We start from the raw sequence: 24,578 nt of genomic DNA, 5'->3' as shown, positions 1-24,578 counted from the left end.
GCAAATCCCTGTAATGCAGGAAATCAGACATGCCGCTTACATTGGGATCAGTGTTGGAAAGCTGGCAAAGCCCAGCACCAACCACAAATGGCAATGGGTCGACTCATACTGGTAGACGCTGTCAGTGTTCTCAATACATTTAAAGGGCTGCATGAAGCTAGGGGCCACTAAATGTGAGGGCATTTAAATAGCTGTAGCAGCGCTCACTTTTAGCACTGCATGTAGCGCATTGTGATTCTTTCACACTTTAAAAGGCTACTGATGGCCACCTATCATCATGTGCATTTTGGGAAATCCAGATGGCCCTATCCCCCGCTTTATTATTTAAAGCCAACTTTGATGCATGTGTTATTTGCGTTGCTCACGTTCGTAATTGTTTTTAAGTATGACCATTTTGGTGGGAATTTGTTAATTTGATAGCAACAAAGTGGCTCCATTAACATGTAGATACATCTTATCCAGAGTGATTGTGATAGGTAAAAGCTGGTATAAGTATAGGACTTTTTATTCTGGACCAATAATGTCAATAAAACATTGACAACAGTGAAAATTGTGAATGCATCGACATAATAAACGGCTAATAGGTATCCATCAAAATTTCCATTATTATTAAATAATACACTGTGTGTGAATTAGAAGCATAATATTCAGCTGTCAAAATGCTTTTTAGTTTGGTGCACTTCACTCTATTTAATTGGGCTGGAATTCTTGGTATTCAATAAGGATACATTTGAGGTAAAAGAAAAACAAACAATAAAACCAAATGGCACCAGAATACTAGGCAATATCAATAGAATTTGCACTTGAATTTACCATTTTTTTAATGTATTTATTTATTTTTTATCTGGTACAATGATTATCCCAGACTTGTGAAATTGTAAAGGAGTAGATACTAGTAGCGCCTTTTTTTAAAATGATCCTGGGGCAGTCTCTTGGGTGGGACTCCATAGTTAAAAAGTCACCCTGATTTGCTGATTGAATTCAGGAGTTATTATAGAAGGAAAGGGCCTTGCCCATTACATAACCTTCCCGTCTATAGACGTTTTATTGCCATATTGAGACAGCAAACACTTGATCCTGATTTGCCTGAAATAAATACATTGGTGTAGTAATCATATTTGTTTCAAGTCCATATTTATTTTTTTATTTTTTACAAAACAAAAATGAACCATTAATGGATTAAATTACCACTATGCCTAATGTATTTTATTAAAACAAGCAAGAAGGTTTTCAATATAAAATTGATCATTTTAGAATACAAAACTGGATTGCGGGAGTTATACATGGTTTGCTTTGTTTTTTTTGTCTCTGCTATGTTGACCACACTTGTGCAGGTATCCAATAAGTCTCACCCATGTGCAGCACAAATCTGTAATGAAATTCTGTTCAATACCGGAAATGTAATCGTAAGATGAAAACTAAAAAACTAACAAGCTTAATATGATTGATTAGTTTTACTCTGATGTTTCCAGAAAGGTTGTCTTCTGCAATATCTCTTGTAAAACACAATTACTTTGAAATTAATTTATATCAAAGAAAGAAAAGAAACAGAAATAATACAATATCAACTTCCCAAACAAACTTATTAAAAGTAACCGGTAGTACACTGGAGGGTTTTTTGTTTTTCTTTATTACAGATTGATAGACTAGAAAATGTTTGTTTTACCAAAATATTCCTTTCGCCCACTATATTATGCTTTAATAATTGCCAATTTCATGTGACGCTAGATTTCAAATGAGAAGTTTTGTTTTCAATTAAAATAAAGAAACTTCAATTGCTATCCTTCTGCACTATATTCCAACACACATTTCTTTTTAGGAAAAAAAAATCCAAATGAGACATTTGCCTGAAGTACGTATGTTACTAAATATTATATATTAGATTCTACCTCTGCAGGATTCTTACAGTTGATGAGATCCAGTGCATAGAGGAACTGGTTTATGTATCTCAAATCCATGGCCAGATACATGACAATCATAACAATACAATTTATTTTCAAGTTGAAAAAAAAAATCCACAAAGATATAGTGCTGTCTGGATCCAAAGTCACGGTGGTGCTTAATCCATTGATGGCACCTACCAAAATCCCACCATTATCCTACAGTGTATCTTCCCAATCACATACATACAAACTCTCAAGCAACTTACATACAGCCATACATATTTACATAATGATTCACATCAACATACAGACTTGTACAGCCACACACACTCACAAACAGACACAGTTACACATCTGCATACCGAAGTCTTGATGTCTGCTGTGAGTGAGAGAGGGATTGTGGCATAGATTACCGGGAACTGGTGTGTGTGTATTTGGAGTGGGTACCCAGAACAGCTCCACAATCTGTCCAGTCATAGGGGAGTTTAACCCCTTAAGGACACATGACATGTGTGACATGTCATGATTCCCTTTTATTCCAGAAGTTTGGTCCTTACGGGGTTAAATTGCTGGAAGATGGTGCACCTTTTGCCACTGCCACTTAGGAGAGAATGTATTGGGAGGGGAACACATCGTAGAAGAGGTGGCATTTTGCCCCAATGGCTGCCTGGCTCAAATGAACTCACCTGGACCACTGTAGGGACGGATCTGCTCAGAACTACTCTTTCCTCAGACCACGTTATAAACTTATCTGGGACCAATTTATCTCTTTCATCCCCTTATTCGACCCCCTTGTCTTTGCCCCAATTTGGACTAAGAGACCAGATTCTCTTGAATTTTCTTCCTGACAGTCACTGTGAAAACAATGCAGCTCCAAGAGGTTTCAGCTTGAGGGAGTAAAGGTAAGTAAATCTAATCTTTTGAACCCTCATGGCAGAGGGGGTGGAAACCAAAATAGGTAGTTAAAAACTGTTCCTAACAGTATAGTGCCCCTTTAACCCCTTAAGGACCAAACTTCTGGAATAAAAGGGAATCATGACGTGTCACACACGTCGTGTGTCCTTAAGGGGTTAAGCTCCTAAGTGGTGGTCCAGAGTAAGTCTGGTAGGGTTTGCCATGTCACTGGAAGGTACTTCATAGGGTATCCACTGAAAATAAGAAAAACTATAGACATTGTATTGATATTTTATGAATGCTCACTTTGTATGCATATATTTCCCTGCAAAGGTTGGTGGTTGTCAATGTGATTTTGGTTAATGTGATTGAAAGCTGCTTTTTCATTTGAGTCTACTAGATCAGAGTCACACTGATTACAATCAGGTTCTGACAATAGTGACAATAGACATAAAGGGGAGAGTGGATAGTTAAGGTTAGAGAAAACATATAAGGGATTAGGTAATGGGAACAGATAATAGATTTAGGAGATGGAGAAAGGAATTAGAGCTTTAAAGTAAGGTGAGGGGTAAGGTGTATTAAATACCAAGGGGAGTTGGGGTAAAAAACAGATAAAAGGGGTTTAGGAAATGGACAGAGGAGCTAGGACATAGAAAGAGATTAGAGAACAAGCAGAGAGATTAGAGTTAGTAATAAAAAGGAAGGATTAGGGTTGAGAAACTGCTAACAATCTGTATACGGTTTAATGAGCAATCTGTGTTTTAAAGATCCAGAAACAATTTTGATATGTTTAATTTCAACAAAAAACAGCACTGCATCAATACTACGAACAACGCACACGGACTTAAATATTGAAAAGTCGGGTCTGTTCATTAGACATTCGTACATTGTTTAGAGGTCAATCACCCGTGTGATTCCAAATTACGTCTAAAGTGACAGATCGATTTGTTCATGGAAAAAAAACTTGTTTATTGTACAGCAAACATCAAAGAAAATGATTTGCACAAATGAATACAGCAAAGAACAAGCGTAATAAACTTCATGCATATTTTAATTCTGTTTATAGAGCCATCCCATGCATTGGTTCACACTTCCTTTAAGCCCCTATGTAATGTTTTCCTTTGACTGTCACCAACTATAAGCTAAATCTCTCATTTTTATTACCTATTTAACAAATTTGCTCATGTTAAAGCAGAAGTTTATTTTTAATGTTTTTCTCTGTCGCAATCACATGACTCTTTTGTTAACCCTACCCCAAATTGCCCAACATAATAACTGTTACAGATAAACTCACATGTGATCAGAGAATGTTTTTTTATGAGAATATCCAACTGGTTCACTATAGCCATTAAGAGTTTTTTAATGTAATTTATAAGATGAAAAGGAAGACCATTAAACATTGGTCTGGTCTAACAGGAGGACTTGTAAAAATGAATTTGGTACATGCTGAGTCCTCGTTGTAGACTTGTCTACCCAATATAAATTGTGCTGATAATGTTTATTGCAAATAAGTACAGCACTGACATACATTCTGGTACATGGGACCGACCCTTTAAGAAACAAAACAAAGAAAAGAAACAGGCACACTTATAGATATAGATATATATATATATAAAGGATGATTCACATCTTTTGAGTATACGTTTTTTTGCAGGCATGTCCTGTTGTTTTTACACTTATGGTAATGATCTACTATTGTGCTTTAATCTTGAAATTGTTAATAAATGTTTGCATCCAAAACTGTATAAGATTTGTTAATGCCAGGTTGCTCCTTTGTATATACATTTTAATGGGAGAAAAAAAAAAGGAAAAAAAAAACTTCACACACTTTTTCATCATTTTATGGACAAATCCAGATTTCATATTATGAAAATGGAATTGAAACTACAATAAACTGCTACCCTTCCCAATCTAGATTACAATGTGATAATTCTCATCTGCCAATCATACATAAGGAGAAAAAAAAAGCAAGTCTTTAACATTCCAAAAAAAAAAAAAAAAAAAGTTACATAAAAGTTTATATATATATTTTGTTTATTAATTTTTGGCTAATTTTGTCTTTGTCTTCACTGCAGTAGATTTTCCGATCAAACTTTTCCCCTTCTTTAAATACTTTAGGGAATTTTCAAACGCCGGGTTGTATGGCTGTTAAACCCCGAACATTGTTCTCCCTGAAAAAAATCATAGCAAAAAAATGTATTAAACTACAGAGCAACCTGGCACTAACGGGGTAAGCATTTTTTTTTTTTTAATTATTGATATTATTTTTCTTAGCAAACCCAGAAATCATTCCTCCACTGTTGAAGAGACCTGCGCATGACACCTTTCACCAACAAAGCAGTTAATGATTTCTGCATATGGGGCTGAATGTATCAAGGTGATGCCATTTTGCTCTGAGAGCTTGGGTAAGAATTTTCTTTTTTGCGTCACTGCGCCATAAAAAAAGGTTGTAACTTGTTATGAAGTTTCCTCCTCCTGCCACTGGTCTTATAAGTACAAAGCTTTAAATAGAACCAAGCACCTGGAAATTCCAATAAATAGTCAAGGAGATAACAGTGTCAGTGATAGAGGGAAAACTGTAGTTCATGATCAAATAAAATTGTGCTGAAGAATTTATTCAAAAACAGCTCCCAAAACGTATACCTTAATTCCATCTCAACAAATCAGTTTGCTCCTTCTCACCAACTCCTCCCTTCAACAATCGTTTAACTTTGTTATTAGCTTTCTAAGTGACTCTGTTATTGTTTTCTTATATATTTTACTTGTCAGAATTGGTCATATCAATCAAGTGCCATATTTGTACTATCAGAAAAAGTAAGTACATTTTTAGGTTTTACCTTGATAAATGTTCCCAATACATTTTTTCTTAATATTTTACTATATTTTTAATATGTATTTTTCTTGATATTTTATGCTTCACATTTTTTATATATTTTACAATTTTAAAACAGTGATTATATAAATCCTCAACAATTACTATTCTATAACTTTCCTAATTAATTCTCCATTAGTGCCTCTATAATTTTAGCTACATTAGAGACATAATGAGTATATAAGGATATAATATAATGTGTACAGGCAACACCGCATTCTTAATGGCCAAGAATAAATGTTCTATAATTTTAATATGCTTCTGAAGGTACTTAATAGAATTCTGTTTAACTATACTGAATCTTTGAAACCTTTTTTTAACCGCAATCCATCCAAATGACTTTTGATAAGATCTGTTGCTTATAACTGCAACCATAATAATTAAATTCCAACAGTTCTACTAAAATCTCCTCTACAAATCCTTTAGATATTTATATCTGGCACCTGTTAACTTTTAAGGATTTTTTTTTTTATCTTTTGTCAAAAATACTCATATTTTAAGTGTTAATTTAAGGCACCTTTAAATTATTTGATACATACCTCCCCATATTATTAATAATTTTATGTTCAAACAATAACCATGGCAAATGAAAAAATATATACCTTACAGCAGTGCAAACGAACTATAAAAAATAAATAGTTTAAAAAAATATTTTAAAAATTTTTAAATCTTGGGGAAAAAATGCAATATATAAATTGAAACTTATTAGCACTTTCAAATTAAAATTGTTTTTAAATACCTTGCGTTGTCATCAAAAAAAGACAAAATCAGGAATGGGATATCAAAATGTAACATAGGATAAAAATAAAACTCCACTGAATGCAAATTGTTTATTCACACAAATTTAATCAGAATATTTCACAAAGGTTTGGTCCATAAATATTCAAGGAATATTGATCTATACAATGCATTTCTCAATTAACAAAAAAATAAAACATGGACAAATTTTGCTCTACCACAAACTGTACTGAAACACGAAGGTGTATATATAAGATTATTGGATTTTTCCCAGACTGAACAACTTCATCAGATGCCAAATCTGTTTCTTCTAGTAGGATACAGAATTTAAAGGATTTTTTTAAAATCAGAAATGATAAACAGTACAAAACTATTGAGTTGTCAAAAGGGATTCAAACTGTTAATTTAACAAACAACACTTATTTATCCTGAATTTCACAATAGTACTCTGAAGTACAATAAGGCACTTACAAAACTGAGATATAACTCCAAAAAATGGAGTTTAATACATTTTTTATAGAGGCAGAATATACAATTTAGAAAGAAATATATTACCGGAAAAAAATATATACAATATTTTTTTTAATTTTTTTTTTATTGTGTTAAATTGATATGTCAAGGGGAACTGGCAATTTTGCATTAACGTTGTTATTTACTAAGCTAAGTGTTGAGAATAGACTTTAATATTGCAAACAGTAGCCTAAAACAGTCAGATTGAAGAACAAGAGGAGTGTAAGCTACGTTTTTCCAACCTCAGAAATTTAGACTAGATGTTTGGTAGTCTAACCCCCTTTACCTTTTAAAAGTTCAGTTTTCATTACTACCTTCTCCAATTCCCTATTGATGAATACTAAATCACAGTGGCTGCTGACTGGATCTTCTTCACCAGAGAAAAATGCATGACATTGTTTTTGTAACAAATTAATTTTGTCTTCTATTTATTAATCAGATAGGATTGTGAAAAACGTATTATGTGAGTTCCCCCTTTTGTGATGCTCTATGAAATTTATAGAAGGGTTATCAATATAATCTTATATAAAATGACAAGATGAGTTGAGTTGTACATGTCCGAGCAAGTCATTGTCTTTTCAAAAAGCCTCACTTTAACTTAAATGCAGATAATTTAGCATACCATTTATGCAATATTAGCTGAATCTCCATGATCATGATTGGAAAATCCTGAGCAAAATAGCTAGATCAAGTGCACTTTACCCAACATTGATTGAGAATGATTAAGAGTTTTGTATGCTCCAGGTGGGCTTATTTTACAAAAAGAATATTGGTTACCTGCTCTAACTATTTATATTTATGGTGTTACTGCCTGTACACAGACCAGTAGGTCTCACGCTCAATTTTCTGATATGGTCCTATTTTGAAAATTTTTGAGTATGGTGTCTTTAAAACAAATTAAATGAGGGTCTACACAGTCAAGGAGCTTTGCATGTGTAAATTCTATGACTCGTCTGATTCAACAATTCTTTTCTGATCTTAAATAATGTTCAGTGAATTTCTGTTGAGTCTGTTTTTATTCACCAGCAATGCAATTGAAACAAAACAAAATATATTTCACAAATTGTATCATAAATCCAACAGTCTCCTTGTATGCCCAAGCAATACAAAACAGAATGTTACCACCATTAGGTCATCATTTCCATCCCTAAAGTTCCCATCCCTAAATTGGAAAAATAGTGGTTGTGTATTTAAAATAGCATCCCAGCTAACACCACCACATTTTTCATAGAGTTATGTAGTGATCAGAAGAATCCATTGTGGTAAAAAAAAAAAATTTTTACCATGCAATTCTCTCAAATAAGAAATCCAGGGCTTCACCTTCAATTTACAAAACTGATTATAGGCCAAAATATTAGCAATCCTCTTGGCTATGTCATAGTATGCTGATAAAACCTCTACATGCATGGAATTTTTCTTATTTTTTTTTAAATTGCAAGGCCTAATGTTTTGAAATTTGTTTTATTTAAATACGGGAAGCTTTACCAGATAGTTACATTTCCTAAAGGTCTGTTCCACTCTAGGGCCAGAAGTGACAGTAACTCTAAGCTTGTTGACTTTGGGCCTAATTGCTGGTTATAGGCCTATTTTTGTACAAGCCTATACATAATAGCAGGCAACTGCTATTTAAGAAAAAGGTGTGTTTATAATAAGTATGTGACAAAAGTAAAATGTCTCTTTCACAGCAATATTTAGTCTCAACCTGTGGGTTTTTACTTCAGTGCTCTTTTTGTTGTCCAGAATTTTGTATGAACTTTGAGCAATGGTTGAAGATAAGGAACTGATTATATTTCATTTGTCACCTTTCTCTACAGTGCAGCACATTACTTTTATTGAGAAGGATACATTTTTTATTTATTTAAATAATCCCTCAACATAAAACACTACTTCAATGTGCAAAAGCTTTATTTTTATCAAGCAAGACGTCATTTCCGAATAAAATGGTACACAATCATTTTTATGAATAAAAAAAATTAACAATCATCAATGTCAAAGCCATTTAATCACATCACAGGAATGTGACACTAGTCTTTTTTTTCTGGAATTTCATGTTTGTTTTTTCTCGTATCCTAAATGCAATGTATTCAAAGTGAAATTCATTTTATCATCATACAATATATATCTATGTGTGTATGTATAGTTTATATAATTCAGTTGGAACTAATTGCGACCCATTGAAAATCTAGTGACTGATTTGTATGAGTTGTAAAATGCTTAAATCAATTTCTTTGTATTTTCAGATAAATAGCTATGAATTACAGCTTGCTAATTATTTGTACGGTTCTCATCTCCAGCTACTTTTTTTCCTGCATTCTAGATTTTGCTAAAACATAGATTATATAAGATGAATATATTCCAGTCAAGATACAAGAGAAAATTAACAAGAGAAATCCAGATTGTTTTGATTTTTATCTGAGTATTCTTTAAATTAGCATCCAATTTGAAAACACAAACAACATCCATTTGCACATGAGATATTTTATACAAAAGTAACAAAAATATTATATTTTAGAAATACTTAATGTTTGTATGGTACAATCTGATCTGTAACAAATTCAACACAATTTGTGGAAAAACCTCACTGCTCACACGTTTTTCACAAATCATATTTTATTTATTTCCATCTAATCTTAAAAAAAAACTAAAAAATATTAAAAGTCTTGAAATGTACAATTAGAATTGTTAAAAAAAAATTTGTGTATATTTTCCAATTATAAAGTGAATGTAACATGAAATCAATTGCTTTGTTTTAAATGGCGAGCCTACAAATTTAAATATGGAGTAAACTAAACATTAATAAAAACAAAATGTAATTTAAATTATAACCTCTGCGTTAAAAATTTTTTGACAACCATGTTTTTTTTGTTGTTTTTTTTTTTTATTAAATTAAGATTAGAAATGTATTTCCATTTATTTGATCTTAATTAAAATGGTAAGAATATACTATTGATGGAAAATAATAATTACTAAAATATACAAAAGCATATAATTAATTGAGAATGTTTATGTATACTTTAACAGAAAAAAATGTCTTTAGTCATACACATTTTCTCAATGGGACAGCTTCCTGTAAATATGTCAATTTATAAAAAAAAAAAGAAATTTGCTGCTTCAAACTGAAAAAGTTTTGTTGTGCACTTAATTTTAACTATGACATTTGATTTTTGTTCATTATTTTTTAAGTCGATGGAAATTAATAAGATATAATTGTGTAGAGGCACTTATAAGGATGTGTACATTAGATATTATTAACCCTTATCCCATTTGTTATTTTTTAACAAAACAAAATAAGATTTGGTGTAATTTTCTTTATTGTCAATTTATGTCATCTGGTTTTGTGTGTGTCTTTTCATTTCCTATTTGAAGTTAAAAGTCAGAAGAATGTAGCGAAAGAGTAAAAGAGTAGTAATCTGCATATAATCCAAAAATGTGGTATCCAAAAGGATGTGGTATCTGGAGGCTCATAATGTAACTCCTTAAGGAACAATGATATAGCATGCCGTCAACAAAATCTAGTCCATAAAGACCCACTCAATGTGGAATGTCTAATTTATTTATTGTATGCAGCTCTAAACAATCCTGCCACAATGAAATCAGAGACATTCCATTTTGATGTTGGATCGTTAATGGCTGGTTTGTTATGACAGAATTATATTTTCATTGATCCTAAATGAGTTGGAGACTCATATAATGTAGAATGGTATACAATAATTTCAGAGCTTAAAGAGACACTCCAGGTTGGATTTAGCCCATTTGTAAAACCTTAAATAAAGAGTACATAAAAAGAATGTGCAAAAACCGTAAATTGAAACTAATAACGTAATGTAAATATTCATATTTTAGGTTTTTGCATTACACAAAAAAAACCTGATTGTGTTTGCAATGAGTTGAAGCCAAAACAACAAGAGAGTGATGCTTACTATGCTATCTATAGCAGTTCTGAGTTTCTCCCATATGCAGTGTAAACTGCAATGGTTTCTGGGAGCTGTAGTTAATTTGTCGGCCTTCTGCAACAGAAAGGAAACAACTGAACTACAACTCCAAGTAGTAACTTAAGTCATGTGACAATGCTACCAGAACTTTTAAAGAAAAAAAAAAAGGTAACACTGCAGGTTGGAAGAAAGAGGTAGAGAAGGTGGTCCTATAACGCAAAATAAATTAGTGCTAATTAGTATTTTTTTTTTTTTATTTAAACTAGGGAAGATTAAGAAAAGAACACCCACCATGACCAACTGTAACTTAATCTACATATTTCTCCAGACAGGTCCCTGGAGTGCCCCTTTAAGTGCCCCATCGCAGAAATCTACTTGATGTAGTTTGGGCCAATTAAAACCAAGAATGCTCTTTTTCACATCAGTAAAACCTTATCCACAAACAGCTGGACTCACAGAAAACCAGTTAAATGGTGATATGTCTGTGACATCAGTAAATAGACAGTCACAGTGATAAGGGTAATTGGGTATTGATAATAGAGGATCACAGTGAAAAGGAAAATATTATGGAACATAGTGTGAGGATGACATCATACAAGCCGTCTAGCCACACACGACACACTGCTGCCCCGTACTCTAACATTGAATGATATGTCTCAGGAGAAAGTAATCCACAGATAGATTTCCAAACATTTATGAAGGGTTGTTCATGGCTTGTAACTCTTCATCTTTTGTCTCTCTCTATATACATCCTTTCCTTGTCACCTCATACTTTCCTGGCAATGAAGGACAACACACAAACAATGCCTATATGCTGTATATAAGTCACTGAATGGCTGTTAAACTCTTATTTCCTCCATAACAGGTTGTAGTTTTTATTTAATGAACAAAAAAACAAAACAAAAAAAAAGATAAGAAGAATGCACAGTCTGACAAAAGAAAAATGTATGTCATGAGGAATGTTGGGGAGAGGGCCACAGAAGGTGTTAAAAAAGGTTGGTGAGAGTTGTTTGAGACGGGCTCCCGGAATCATGGGTGTCCATATTTGGGGTGACAGATCCCCCAACATTTAGAGAGGGACTGGTGAGGTCTGATAATGTGGATGCTGCACCGGTTGGTGTTAATGCAGCACTGTCCGCGGATGCTGGGGCGCTGAGAGAGGGACCTTCAACTTTATCGCCTCCCCCATTTTCCTGCCGCAAAAGATTCCTCCTGAATTTCGCCCGTGCGTTTTGAAACCAAACCTGCAAACCAATCCCAGGGCATGCCTTTTACCGATTATTTTATTTACTTATTTATTTATCTTTTCTGCGTTTAAAATGCACTCCTTATTTTATTTGAAGCTGTCCTCTCACAATAAGTTTGTTAATAAACTTTACCTTCCTCTGTTGACGGAAACAGCATCATACTGGCAAAAAAATGTCAAATAAGTGCACCTGTTTTTTAAATATGACATTGTGGTAGCACTTTACAAAGCATAGCATTTAATGTATACATGATGTTAGACACATTGCTAACCAATGTATGGGTATCATTCACTCGTATTGAGATTGCAGGGAGTGTATCCCAATCTATGCACTAACAAAAGGCTGTGTACCCCTGCAGGAGTCCACACTGGTCTTGGGAGCATGTAGATGTGTTTGTAGATGATTAAAGAGGCCGGTATTCAAACATTTAAGTGTAATGGTTAATCTATATATTTTCCAGAAATAGAGCTAGAACAATGTACAGATTAAGAGGGTTATTTATTAATATATGAATTGCCGGGAATTCAAATTTCACGCTCAAAATAGTCAAACTGACCACAGAGTTTTTCTTATTTGGCCTAAATATTGAAATTAACTTTGAACTCCCATCAATTCTCACATTGGTAAATAACCCAGTAAATGTTATCAGACTTTATCATCCAACCAATTGTGAGTACAACGCTCATTTGAAATGTGTTTGCATTTAAATAAATGACAAGGAAATTACCGTACAGTACGTGACTGAAAAATGAACGTGCTTCACAGTAGGTAAGGATGGGACTGAAATTAAATCACAGATCATATGAAGGAAACCTATCATCAAAAATGTGTAGATTTTAATTCAGGAAAGTGCCCTGTAATCTACTATTATCAATTGATAGCCAATATAAGTGCCAATTGTTTGAAGAGTTAAGTTTTATTACTTGCTTATAATTATTTTTAGTTGGGGACACTCATAGAAAGCATGGTGTAGGATTGCATGTGTTATTAACTAGTTCTTCAGTATGTGTTGTTCACGTTTATATTAATTTTGGGTAAACACCTACAATTAGAGAAGCTAAAACGTTTTGACTTTTTTTCAGCAAGTGTGTAGGATGGCTGTGATAGTCTCAGCCAATGGAGGTGTGGCTAGGGCTGATTTATCCCCAAACAACAGAGCACTGAGCAGTGAGACTTACTTTAAAAGTTTTCATCTCCTGCTCTGTAAATTGAACTTTAATCACACACGGGAGGCTCCTGCAGGGTCTATCAAGCTATTATCCGAACAGGAGGTAAGAAATTCTAAATTAAACAGAATTTGCAATAAAGGAAGTATAAATATTAGATGACTCTTAACAGGATGCATTTAGGAAGGCTGTGCAAGTCACATGCAGGGAGGTGTGGCTAGGGTTCTATAAACAAAGTTATTTAAAGGGACACTATAGTCACCTGAATAACTTTAGCTTAATGCAGCAGTTTTGGTGTATAGAACATGCCCCTGCAGCCTCACTGCTCAATCCTCTGCCATTTAGGAGTTAAATCCCTTTGTTTATGAACCCTAGTCACACCTCCCTGCATGTGACTTGCACAGCCTTCCATAAACACTTCCTGTAAAGAGAGCCCTATTTAGGCTTTCTTTATTGCAAGTTCTGTTTAGTTAAGATTTTCTTATCCCCTGCCATGTTAATAGCTTGCTAGACCCTGCAAGAGCATCCTGTATGTGATTAAAGTTCAATTTAGAGATTGAGATACAATTATTTAAGGTAAATTACATCTGTTTGAAAGTGAAACCAGTTTTTATTTCATGCAGGCTCTGTCATCATAGCCAGGGGAGGTGTGGCTAGGGCTGCATAAACAAAGAAACACAGAAACAAAGTGATTTAACTCCTAAATGACAGTGAATTGAGCAGTGAAATTGCAGGGGAATGATCTATACACTAAACCTGCTTTATTTAGCTAAAGTAATTTAGGTGACTATAGTGTTCCTTTAAGTCCTAAGTGGCAGAGAATTGTGCTGCGCAACTGCAGGGACATGATATGTACACCAAAACTGCTTCATTAAGCTAAAGTTGGAAATATTGGCACTTATATGGAATTGGTAATTTAAAAAGAAATGTCTAAGGGCTCTGTTGTAATAATACTAGAAATAAATATACACATTTTTTAATAATACTACAGATAGCTTTCCATTTATATTTTATATTAAACATCCAAGGGCAACTTCTTCCTGATGTGGGCTTCTATTCACTCAACAATGAGACAGCTTTCCAGTGCTGCTCATTTTCTATTGGTTTAGACAGATAGGAAAGGTTTTCTATTAAATGCCCTGAATTAAATGTCACCAAATCATTAATGAACTATAGAATATTCTATTGATGAATAAACTATATTAAACCACACAATACCATTTGCCATAACTACACTGCTTATAAGTTCCTTTCTCTATTTAAAAGACCAAAGAACTCACATGTCACACAGGGAAAATATCTGACTATTAATTATAAAATTGCAAAATCATCTCACCTGCAACACTCGTTTAGTTAATCCAGTTTTTTGAGCCAATTGCTTCAAATCCTTTGCATCTGGGTTGTGATTTATGGCAAAATATGACTTCATGGTGCGGAGTTGGTGGTGTTTGAAAGAGGTTCGCATGCGTTTCGTCTTTTGAGATGGAGGGTATGACTGATCGCGGTCCATATCTGTGTCATTTTCATTGCAACCTGGGTAAGAATATCAACAAATTAAGAAATTATCAATGAATCTTCTACACCCAAAAACCAAACTCTGGACTACATCAAGAGGCATATTATTTTTCTTGCAAAAAGAATTCGAATTCTTAACTACAGAATAAAATAGATGTTATTGATGACCACAAGTAGGGTCCAGATGATAACAAGGAGTAAAATTAAATTATAGGCAGTTGCAGGTTATACACAGAAAAAATGTTAACACAGTAAAAATGTTCTGATGCTTACACAGACTCCTAGATAAAACATGGTATTTTGTTAAAATGTTTTATATTGTGCAAATACTTATTACTCATGAATTAAAATGAAAAAAAAAATGTTGGGAAAGGGAAAGTAATGGAAACTATTTCCAAGGAATAAGTACATTTCTTGTTTAATTTTTTGTTGTTCGGTTGACCACTGTATTTTTTGATAATCAGTTATATAATAAAAATGTAGATCATAGCATGCTGGTAAATTTAATGCTATTAAAAATATGCACAAAAAAAAACAAAAAAACATGCAGATGCTATAATGAGAAACGCAGGAGATTTTCCTATTTCTGGATTGCAAGTTAGGCTAACGCGTTTCACACACTAATGTTAATAAGTCATCAGGAGCTTTTTGTCCATTCTAGGTTCTCTATACTTTAATTGTCAGATATAGCTATATAATGGGATTGCTGTACATTTATATAGAAAGCGGATATTACTGACTATTTATTTAAACAAATAAAATATTTAATTTTCTGAGGGCAAGTTACCTTTTTTTATACTGAGTATAGTTCAGCTTTCTATGATACCTTTACTGATGATGAGCAAGTAGTTGGGTGCAAGTAAAAGGAATATAGAATATTCTATATTAAAATATGAGCACAGTAATATCCATATTTAATGTCCAAAGAGCAAACTAAATTGTAACATATATGCCTTGATATTCTTCCTAAAATGGAAAGTATTGGCAGGTATATGAGATCAGGGAAGGATATGGGATCGTTTGCCTTAATGTTTCATCTATCTCCCAAGGCACCATTAGGGGGCACTAGCACACAGTGTGATATTGTGCAGTTTCTTATTTCAGCTAAAGTATTAAAGAACTCTTACTGTCTTCCTCTAATTTGTTTCTTAGGATGTTTTTTGTTTTTTTTTAAACTATAGAATATTTTAAATTAAAATATTAAAATTAAAATATAGATTTTTTTCTTTTTTGAGTTGTTTTAAATAGTTTTATCCCTTTTTGGCGGAGGGTGATTAGATTTTAGAGAAGCCATGTAAAAGTTTAATTTAAAAATGTTTCTCCTCCTTTTTATATCTTCACGGGAATACATATATTTATGAGCCATGTTAAGCCGCTTGGGGTTGCTAGTTAAGATTAATTAAGAATTTATCAAGTATTGGTAGAACTACAAGTCCCATGATGTCTCGTTGTAAGGATCCAAGTGCAAATAGATAGAATTAAAAAAAAAAAAAAATGAGTTTATATTTTATTATTACAATGGAAATTATAGAAACAAACAAAAGTATTTAATATAATGCCTGTCACAGCAGTTCATAGTCATAAAAAAAAAATAGGAGTTATACTTTCTTAAAAGAGTAAGATTTTACACTACTGTTTAGCATTTACCCTGATAAAGTGTAGAAGTCTATGGGGAACTTTTTATTCAGTAAGCAGAGTAAATCCTTATTCTACTAAGAGAATTATATATACATATTTATATACGCTTTATAAATGGCGATAATAATAATAATAATATTTATATATATATATATATATATATATATATATATATATATATATATAAATATTATAAATATATATATATACACACACACACATATATATAATTTATTTATTTATAAAATATTTTACCAGGAAAGATACATTAAGATGTCTTTTGTTTTCCTGGGAATATATATATATATATATATTTGCCTGTAGCTCCTCAATGCAGATTTATACTGATATTGTTATATATGGTTATACAGATACATGATGATTACACAGATTTGGAGACTATTGCAATTGTTTTACATTTTTAAGGCAAATCTTTAATATTATATTCATTACGATAGGTGACATAAATACTACTTTTATTTAAATTGTCGATTTTTGTATACAGCATACATTCTGTACTCATCCATGGCAGTATATTATAAAATAAAATGAGTTGCTTTAATGAATTGAATTAACATGGAGTTAATTTTTAGTTGGTGACTCACTGCGTTAAACTATTTTAAAAACAAAACGGTATTACATCATTACATCTTCATCAGCATGATTTAGAATATATTTATTAAACAAGTAACACACACACACACACACACACACTCTCTCTCTCACATACATAAAGATATATTCACAGAAACACTGGAATAATGTACTGCTTGACAGCAAAAAAATAACACATAGGGTAATGCACTTACCTCCGAATTCTAGCAAATTAAATCAGAATTGCAAAACTGAGACTAAAATAATCAAGCTGTGACTTTAGTTTAGTTTGAGAATTTCTCCATACCAGCCACAAATCTGCCATTACGATTTAAATCACTACAATTTGGTGTTTATTTAATAAACTTCATATACAATAATATAAGCTTCAGGCTCCATTTTTGTTTTATTTATTCAATTATTTTAAAAGGATTTATTTTATTTTTCATGAGCTACTTTTTTTTTTCATGAGCTATTTTTAATGAGCCTCGAGAAGCCTTTTTTTGCCCAGAAAGAAAAGCTGCTACCCCAGCCTGCTTACTCCTGTTAAGGTACGCAAATATACATATAGATAATTAAAATATTTTTACTTTGTAGAAACAAGCACCTTTTTGTCAATCACAGCAGTTGATTTTTTCTTTCTTAGTTCACGCAGTCATGCATTTTGGCTGAGTCACCTTCTCACAGTGAAAAAGAAAATTATATAAAAAATTGAAATAGACATATTTAAGCTCAATATCCAGTATCTACTCATCCAGTACATCTATTGGCATGTGTCAACTGTTCTTTATTGCATCTAATATAAAATTAATATTAACAGCATAATATTTTATTTACATGTTACAGTCAGTTTGTAAACGTAATATAAATGTTGTCTCCTGCAATTCCTAAAAGAATATTTAACAGAACTATTTTTTATCCTACAGTATAATAAATAATTATATAATCAGGATGGCATCCTGAAATAGAATGACCACAAAATGACCCTAGATTGATTTCTTATAGATATAAAATAGTTTATTGTGTTGCTCTATTTGTTATCTATGAATCAAACAATTCTTTACAAATGGGGCCCTGACAAACCTTCTAGTGGAACCATGTGTTATAGAAGTTTGTCTTAAAGAGCTTTGTTTTTTTTGGGAAATGGGGGGGTGGGGGGGGAAGGGGAGGATGGGTCCACCTTCTTTTAACTCAATGTAGGCAATGTGCAAACGGTAAGTCCCATAAGAATAATTGGAATCTGGATAACTGCCCTATCTGTGGAATTAACAGCATAATCTCCAGAATCATTAATACATTGTACCGTTATTTTCTTCTTATTTAAAGCAAACTTGAGAGCATTAGCAACTTTTTGAGACTTCAGTCTTTTCATTTTATTTTTGTATTTTTTATGCAATGGATAGTGTAAAATCACACACACAGGCTCACAACAGATATGCAAAGGTCAGACATAATTAGTTAGAGGTGCAGGTGCATTGTACTCCCATGTGGCAATCGAAAAGTTCCTAGATATATGTGGATTATGGGTTTTGCTGGGTGATTAAATGCTGGTTGCTGGCCAAGGGATTCCAGTGTCGATTCTAATTAATAGGAAATAATTAGCACAGGAGAAGTCCTGTCACATATATTACGCATCAGAGGGCATGAGACTAGATTGCCAGAAGTTTCAAACTCCAGTATTACTTAGAAAACTTTGTATTTTCTCAAAGACAAAGAGTAAAAGTGGTAAGTTTAACCTATCAAAGGATCTGCCACATGTAAGCACACAAGGCCACGATAATGACTTGATATATTATTTAGAAAAGCATGTTTTCAGTTGCTTTGTACAGCTCAGGTTTTCCTCAAATCACATTATTATTCTGTTCTGTTTCATAGGGCCTGACCATCCAGCCTGTATTTCTAAATGATACAATGCCTATTAGCTTTGGAAGAAGGAGCCACCACTGCAGGCTCTTCCAAGATCTGGTTCCTGCTATAATAAAGTAATCTGTAAAAGGGGACTTCCCAACATGCACAAAATATCACAATAGACTATGTAATGCAAAATACAGTATGTATTCATGTGCATCATTTATATCCGTAAATGTTTCTAATGAATGATGAAATAGAAAAGTTTTTAGAAAAACGTGGCCTAGCTGTGTCTATAACCTAACCCTCAAAGATTTCTGTCTCGTACAGGTATCCATAGGAATATTGTATTAATGACTAATATACTACATATATAATATAATGACTAATCTAAGAATCTGTAATAAAATGATGATATAGAAATCTAGAATGGATTCCTTGTTCTCATTTTAATTCTCGTCCTCTAGCTTATTTTTATTGGGTTACAGTTTTGATGTAAAGCTACATCTTTGGTTATCTGACAATGGCACTCCGCATGCTCTTTGATATTGATAACGACGTACATTCATTTTTGCTTGTGTGACAAACTTAAAGGATTAAAAAATGTAAACCTGATACATGAATCCTGAATCTCACAGGACAGTAACATTTAATGCCTGACTCATAAACACAAAATATAAACCTCAGAATCTTTGGCATTGCAACAGCAATTCCTGTATGGATCCTGGCCTGTATTTTGTGATATGTATAAATATATATATATAACACTTCACCCCCAAGTACAAACATAAAAAAACTTAACATAAAATAGTGACTATATTAAAAAACATATATATCTTAAGGTATATATCCCCTCCAAAAAATCTTTTAAAATATATATATATATATTTTAGGAATAAATACCATCGATACAGGTATAGAGAATTTCCTTTTATTCAACATCCATCCTCAAGTAAACATGTAGGAAAAGTAACACAAGTAATATAGCGTAGTAGTTTATTATATTCAGACATAGATAGGAGTGCATATAATAAATGACTACACTATAGTACTTTTTTTTCAAAAGATGAAAAAGTAAAGTAAAGATGAAAAAGACACAGTGGGTAATGTTAATATTGAGTTTTAGAGGTAACCCACCTGAAGTGTAGTTGAGGATATCCACTCCTAAAGCTGGACTTTTCCTTTTTCTTGGCCTTCCCTTCTGAACTGCACCTGTCCCATTACTGAAGTATGGAAGGGTAGCCAGCCCTCCCCCCTTGGCTGATAGCTCAGTGTAGCTGAGTTGTGGATGAAAGTCCCCTTGGACCAGAAGCTCAAAGTGGGCCCGACAATAAACAAGGTTTTCCTTCATTCCAAAGTGGTCTCCGGTACTCAGGGTCTTGTTGCAGGTTGTGCAGGTAAAGCAACTAAGGTGGTAGACAGATTCTCTTGCTCTCATTACCATTTCTGAAGCTGAGATACCAAGGTGGCAACGGGCACACCTCTGCACAGAAAACCTTCTGGAGACAAGCAGAATAATCATTTACCGAGGAGCATAGACTTGTACCCAAATACAATAAGAATTATTTATATTATTTGTCAGCTTATTCCACAGCTCTTTATAATATGGTCCTTCATGATACCCATTACATCACTTACATGATGGCAAAATGTATACATTTTCAGGGAATTTGAGATAAAATATAGATAAATCAGTGCAATCATATCTCATCAGATATAAATTGATCAAATTATCCAATTTTATATTGCTTTCTTCGGTGTTAGTACCTACATCATCACTAATGTTCATAGAGATGTTTAGCGCACCAGTAATAATCATCATTCATTCCTTCTTAACTCAAGTGACTTTAAACTCATCACAATAATTACATCCCAAAAAGCCAAAATAATAATAACACTTAACAATCAGCAATGAAAACACTGGACTTCATAACTTAAAATACTATTGAAGTCCTTCACTATCAAGAATCAGTTTTAAATTAATGAATCAGACATAGTCCTCCCTGATTCAGGTGCTCCTTTCCCATTTATTTCTATGTTTATAATTTGATCCTCATCTTGTTGGCCACCTGGTATCTTCAATGATTGAAGACTATTTTTATAAAAAAATATATAATAATTTTAAAAGCTAAACTGTGAATGTGCTTCTTTTGCAGTAAATCATTGTCTCTGCTTCCATTAGCAGTGCTGTACGTATCCCGTAAAGCCCCGTGCAGCCTGGAATAATCCATTACAGGACAAAATGTGGTCTACCTGGCACATGAACCCAATGATGTTCTTCATAATTTTCGACCTTGATAAGCTACCCATTAAGAACCATTCTGTACTGCTCAGAAAGAAATACTGTTATCGGAGTGCTCTTTTTTCCACAAGGGAACTAGGGCCTGACTGGTGTACTGAGCTAGAGCCTGTTATCACCACATTCATAGGAGAATCCAGCAGATGGGCCTCATAGGAATAAATGGATGACTGCACAAAGAGGCTTAGCATTGGGACAGGAAGACTGTGTTCTGGAGGCTGTGTATTGGCCAAGGAGAGCTGTGTTCTCAGAGGGGGAAATGTTCAGAAATGGGGGAGGTGGTGTTGAGGTGACAATGTTCTTTAAGTAGGTGTATAACTGGGTATTGTGATGTGTAGGAGGGAAGGGTGCTCCTCTGAAGGTAGGCAGCTGTATGGTGAAAGGAGGATGGTTAAAGGTAGGAAAATGGTCAGGAAACTAATGGTAACAGAGCACTCTAAATGGCTAAAAGTTGGATTAAGATCAGAAACCTTGATAAGGGTGGAGTCTTGGTCTGGGATGGTTAAATAAAGAGGAAAAAAATCATGTGAAATAGATGGTGGAATACTGGTGGCTCACAAGCACCCAACAAGCAGATATATACACACATTAACATTTAGGAGCCAATGCAGCTTAAACTGGAACCCCAGTTAGTTTTCAGATCTAATATTTTGCTTATTGCTTTTTTCCCAAATATTTTGCAGTTAAATCTCTTTATCTCTTTTTTTTGTCATTGTTTATTCCAAGTAATTTTAGGTATACAAAAAAACATTGTAAATCACACAAATAATCGATGGAAAAAACGCATAACTACTATATAACAAATAAAGTGAAGAGAAAAAGGAACTCTGAATACACAACTGACAATCTAAGTTGAACTGATAGGACTACGTTTCAGTAGGATAAGTACCTATTTTGTTTTTTAAAATAGGCAACTACCCTCCACCACCCCTTCCCCCCAGGGATATTTTGCATCTCCTTGATTTGTGTGTGTCTCCATAGCAACGGTCTGATGTTAAAAGCATATAATAAAAAAAGTTAAAAGCTAGAGGATAATAAGCTTGAGTTAGGGCTAGAGAGTGTATATCTCTGGTGCCAGAATTTTTTTCATAGGCATCAATGGCTCTCATTAAAGCAGACTTTTAAAAAACAAAATATTTGCCAATTCAGTTGTTTTTCCAGCTTGGCTTGAATTCATATTTGCAATTTCTGGTTTAATAGTTAAACCCCTATAATACACAACACATTAACCCATTGTTTTATCTGACTACCTAAACCACCTCTTTTAGAATTCTTTTAGTATAATAATATGTGAAACTCGGCCTCTTTGACTATCCACGTAAATGTAGACTTAAAGTCAGGTGTTCGATTTCACTACATGTACCTTTCCTATACACAATACTCCCAGATTTTCCTTTCTTCCATGTTTTCATATTAAAATACAATGGTATAAAATGTACATGTATTTTTATAATTTAATATACAACTATGCTTACATATTGAATCTATTCTTTTGCTCTCTTAAAGGGAAACTATCCGCATTATAACTACGAAAGCTCAGTGCAGCAGTTGAGGTTTAAGAGGGCTATGGGCACCATTCCACATTTTCTTGGTCACTCTGTTTTGAAGCGGTTTTAAAAAATAAAAATGAAAAATTGGGCACCAATAGCCATGGAACAACACCCACTCACCCTGGCAATGACACAGATGAGTGGGTGTTTCCACTTGAACTTTTTATTCCATTTGTTTTATCCCTAATTCCCAAATCTCCTTAAAAGTGATGGTTTGTTTCTAACCTTTATCTACACCTGCATTGTGCAATACCTGCTACCTTCTGCCTGTGCAGCCTGTTACTTGCTAGGGCACTGCATCTCCACACTAGACGTCCGCTCCCTATGCCAAAGACTGTAGGAGCGCAAAGGCTTTGCCCAGGGGATGAAACAGATGAGTGGGTCGTCAATTGCCCATTCACTCTCCTCTTCCACTCTGTTTGTCGTTTAATCTCCCCGACAAGAGACGTTGGATAGACCTGCAATCTCTCCTCATTGGAACAGACTTCGCACAATTCTGGGTTCCAAAGGCCCAAAGGGCACTTCTACAAACACTCTACCCTCCTATAACAAACTCTATTCAAATTTGGGACACTACTGGTGTTTCAATCTTTTCTCCAATACAGAATTCCTCAATTAAAGCATAGTGTTGTATGTGTAATATAACTTGGTCTTCCTTGCAATATATGTAGATATTGTGCATGTTGTGCTTAGTGATGTTCCTCTAATATGTCACAGGGTGTTGGTCATTAAACCAAGAATCATGGGGAATTGACAAGTGAAAGCCAGGGAAATAGCTTACCTGGATCATTTTTAAAGGGACTCTCCAGGCAGAGTAGTTTACTCACCTGCTTCCAGCGCCGGGAGCCTCGTGAAGCCGCGCCCCCTATTTCGTCAAAATTACGAAATAGGCGGACGCGAGCAGGGAGCAATCAGACGCTTCCATTTGGAAGCGTCATTGCTCCCTTGTGCGCATTCGTGGCTTCGCTGCACATGCGCACATACTTCATAGGGCGGCATTCATGCCACCCTCTGAAGTCCTGAGCGCACTACCGCGCGGTCTTTGCCCGCGTACACAGTGCCTTCTCTCTCCTGCACATGTCAGACGTATCTTAATACGTCTGGCGTGTACAAGGCCTTTTTAGGGCCCTGCATGATAGGAAGTCCCTCTGGTGGCTGTCTGAGTGACGGCCACTGGAGGTATTCCTATCAATCAATGTAAACACTGTATTTTCTCTGAAAATGCAGTGTTTACATTAGATTGCCTGCAGGGAGCTATAGATCTCACCTGAACAAATACATTAAGCTGTAGTTGTTCAGGTGACTATAGTGTCCCTTTAATATTTCTCTGTTCTGGCTAAAATTTGCAATATCCATGCCTATATAACTTCTGGTTTATATACTATAAGCGGGCCTATGCATTAAACATCACATTGTAGTGAACTGTCCACTGTATTTAAAAATTCAGGTTCAAATATCCAAAGTCTGACTATAACCAACTTGGAGTTTTTTTCCAGATCAGCCTAAAATTGCAATATAGTTCTACACTTCAGTATTTAGGAGACAGACGTATAAATGAACATACACGTAGCACGATGGACACGCATGTTCACTTTCTTCAAGATTCAGAGTTCTGTCTGTGGCACAAAAAATAGAGATGACTGATGGGGAAAAAAATATATCATCAATGGTTAGGGAATAGTCACTCACTAAATGTTCATTTTATTCACAGATCAGAAAAGTGACTAATAGAGAAAAACTGGAGAAGCAGAAAAGAACATATATACACATACAACATATACGATCCAGCGCATATATATATATATAGTATATTACTTTTTATCACTTGATCTGTGAACTAAGTAGAGTGAGAATGCGCCTCACAGTGCACTGCAGAATATATCTATGACATA

At 33.9% G+C, this 24,578-nt stretch overlaps 1 protein-coding gene across 5 annotated transcripts in view; it reads right to left on the bottom strand.

The window, feature by feature from the left end:
- Positions 1–4,768: 4,768 nt before the first annotated feature.
- LHX9 (LIM homeobox 9) overlaps positions 4,769–24,578 on the bottom strand; it is a 44,034-nt gene continuing 24,224 nt past the window's right edge. For 2 of the 5 annotated variants that reach the window (XM_063426099.1, XM_063426100.1), the window contains exons 4-6: positions 19,975–20,336; positions 14,579–14,775; positions 9,991–12,073 (exon numbers count right to left, since the gene is read on the bottom strand). In XM_063426099.1, coding sequence (XP_063282169.1) covers positions 11,816–12,073; positions 14,579–14,775; positions 19,975–20,336 — 817 coding nt within the window. In that variant the 3' untranslated portion in view covers positions 9,991–11,815. Of the gene's footprint in view, positions 4,949–9,990; positions 12,074–14,578; positions 14,776–19,974; positions 20,337–24,578 lie in introns of those variants that run through there. The other 3 variants (XM_063426104.1, XM_063426102.1, XM_063426101.1) reach the window with 3 other exon arrangements.

The sequence above is a fragment of the Pelobates fuscus genome, chromosome 7 (genome assembly GCF_036172605.1).
Source record: "Pelobates fuscus isolate aPelFus1 chromosome 7, aPelFus1.pri, whole genome shotgun sequence".
NCBI classification, from domain to species: Eukaryota; Metazoa; Chordata; class Amphibia; order Anura; family Pelobatidae; genus Pelobates; species Pelobates fuscus.
Note: the sequence above shows the minus strand (reverse complement) of the source record. Positions and strands in the feature narration are given on the sequence as shown.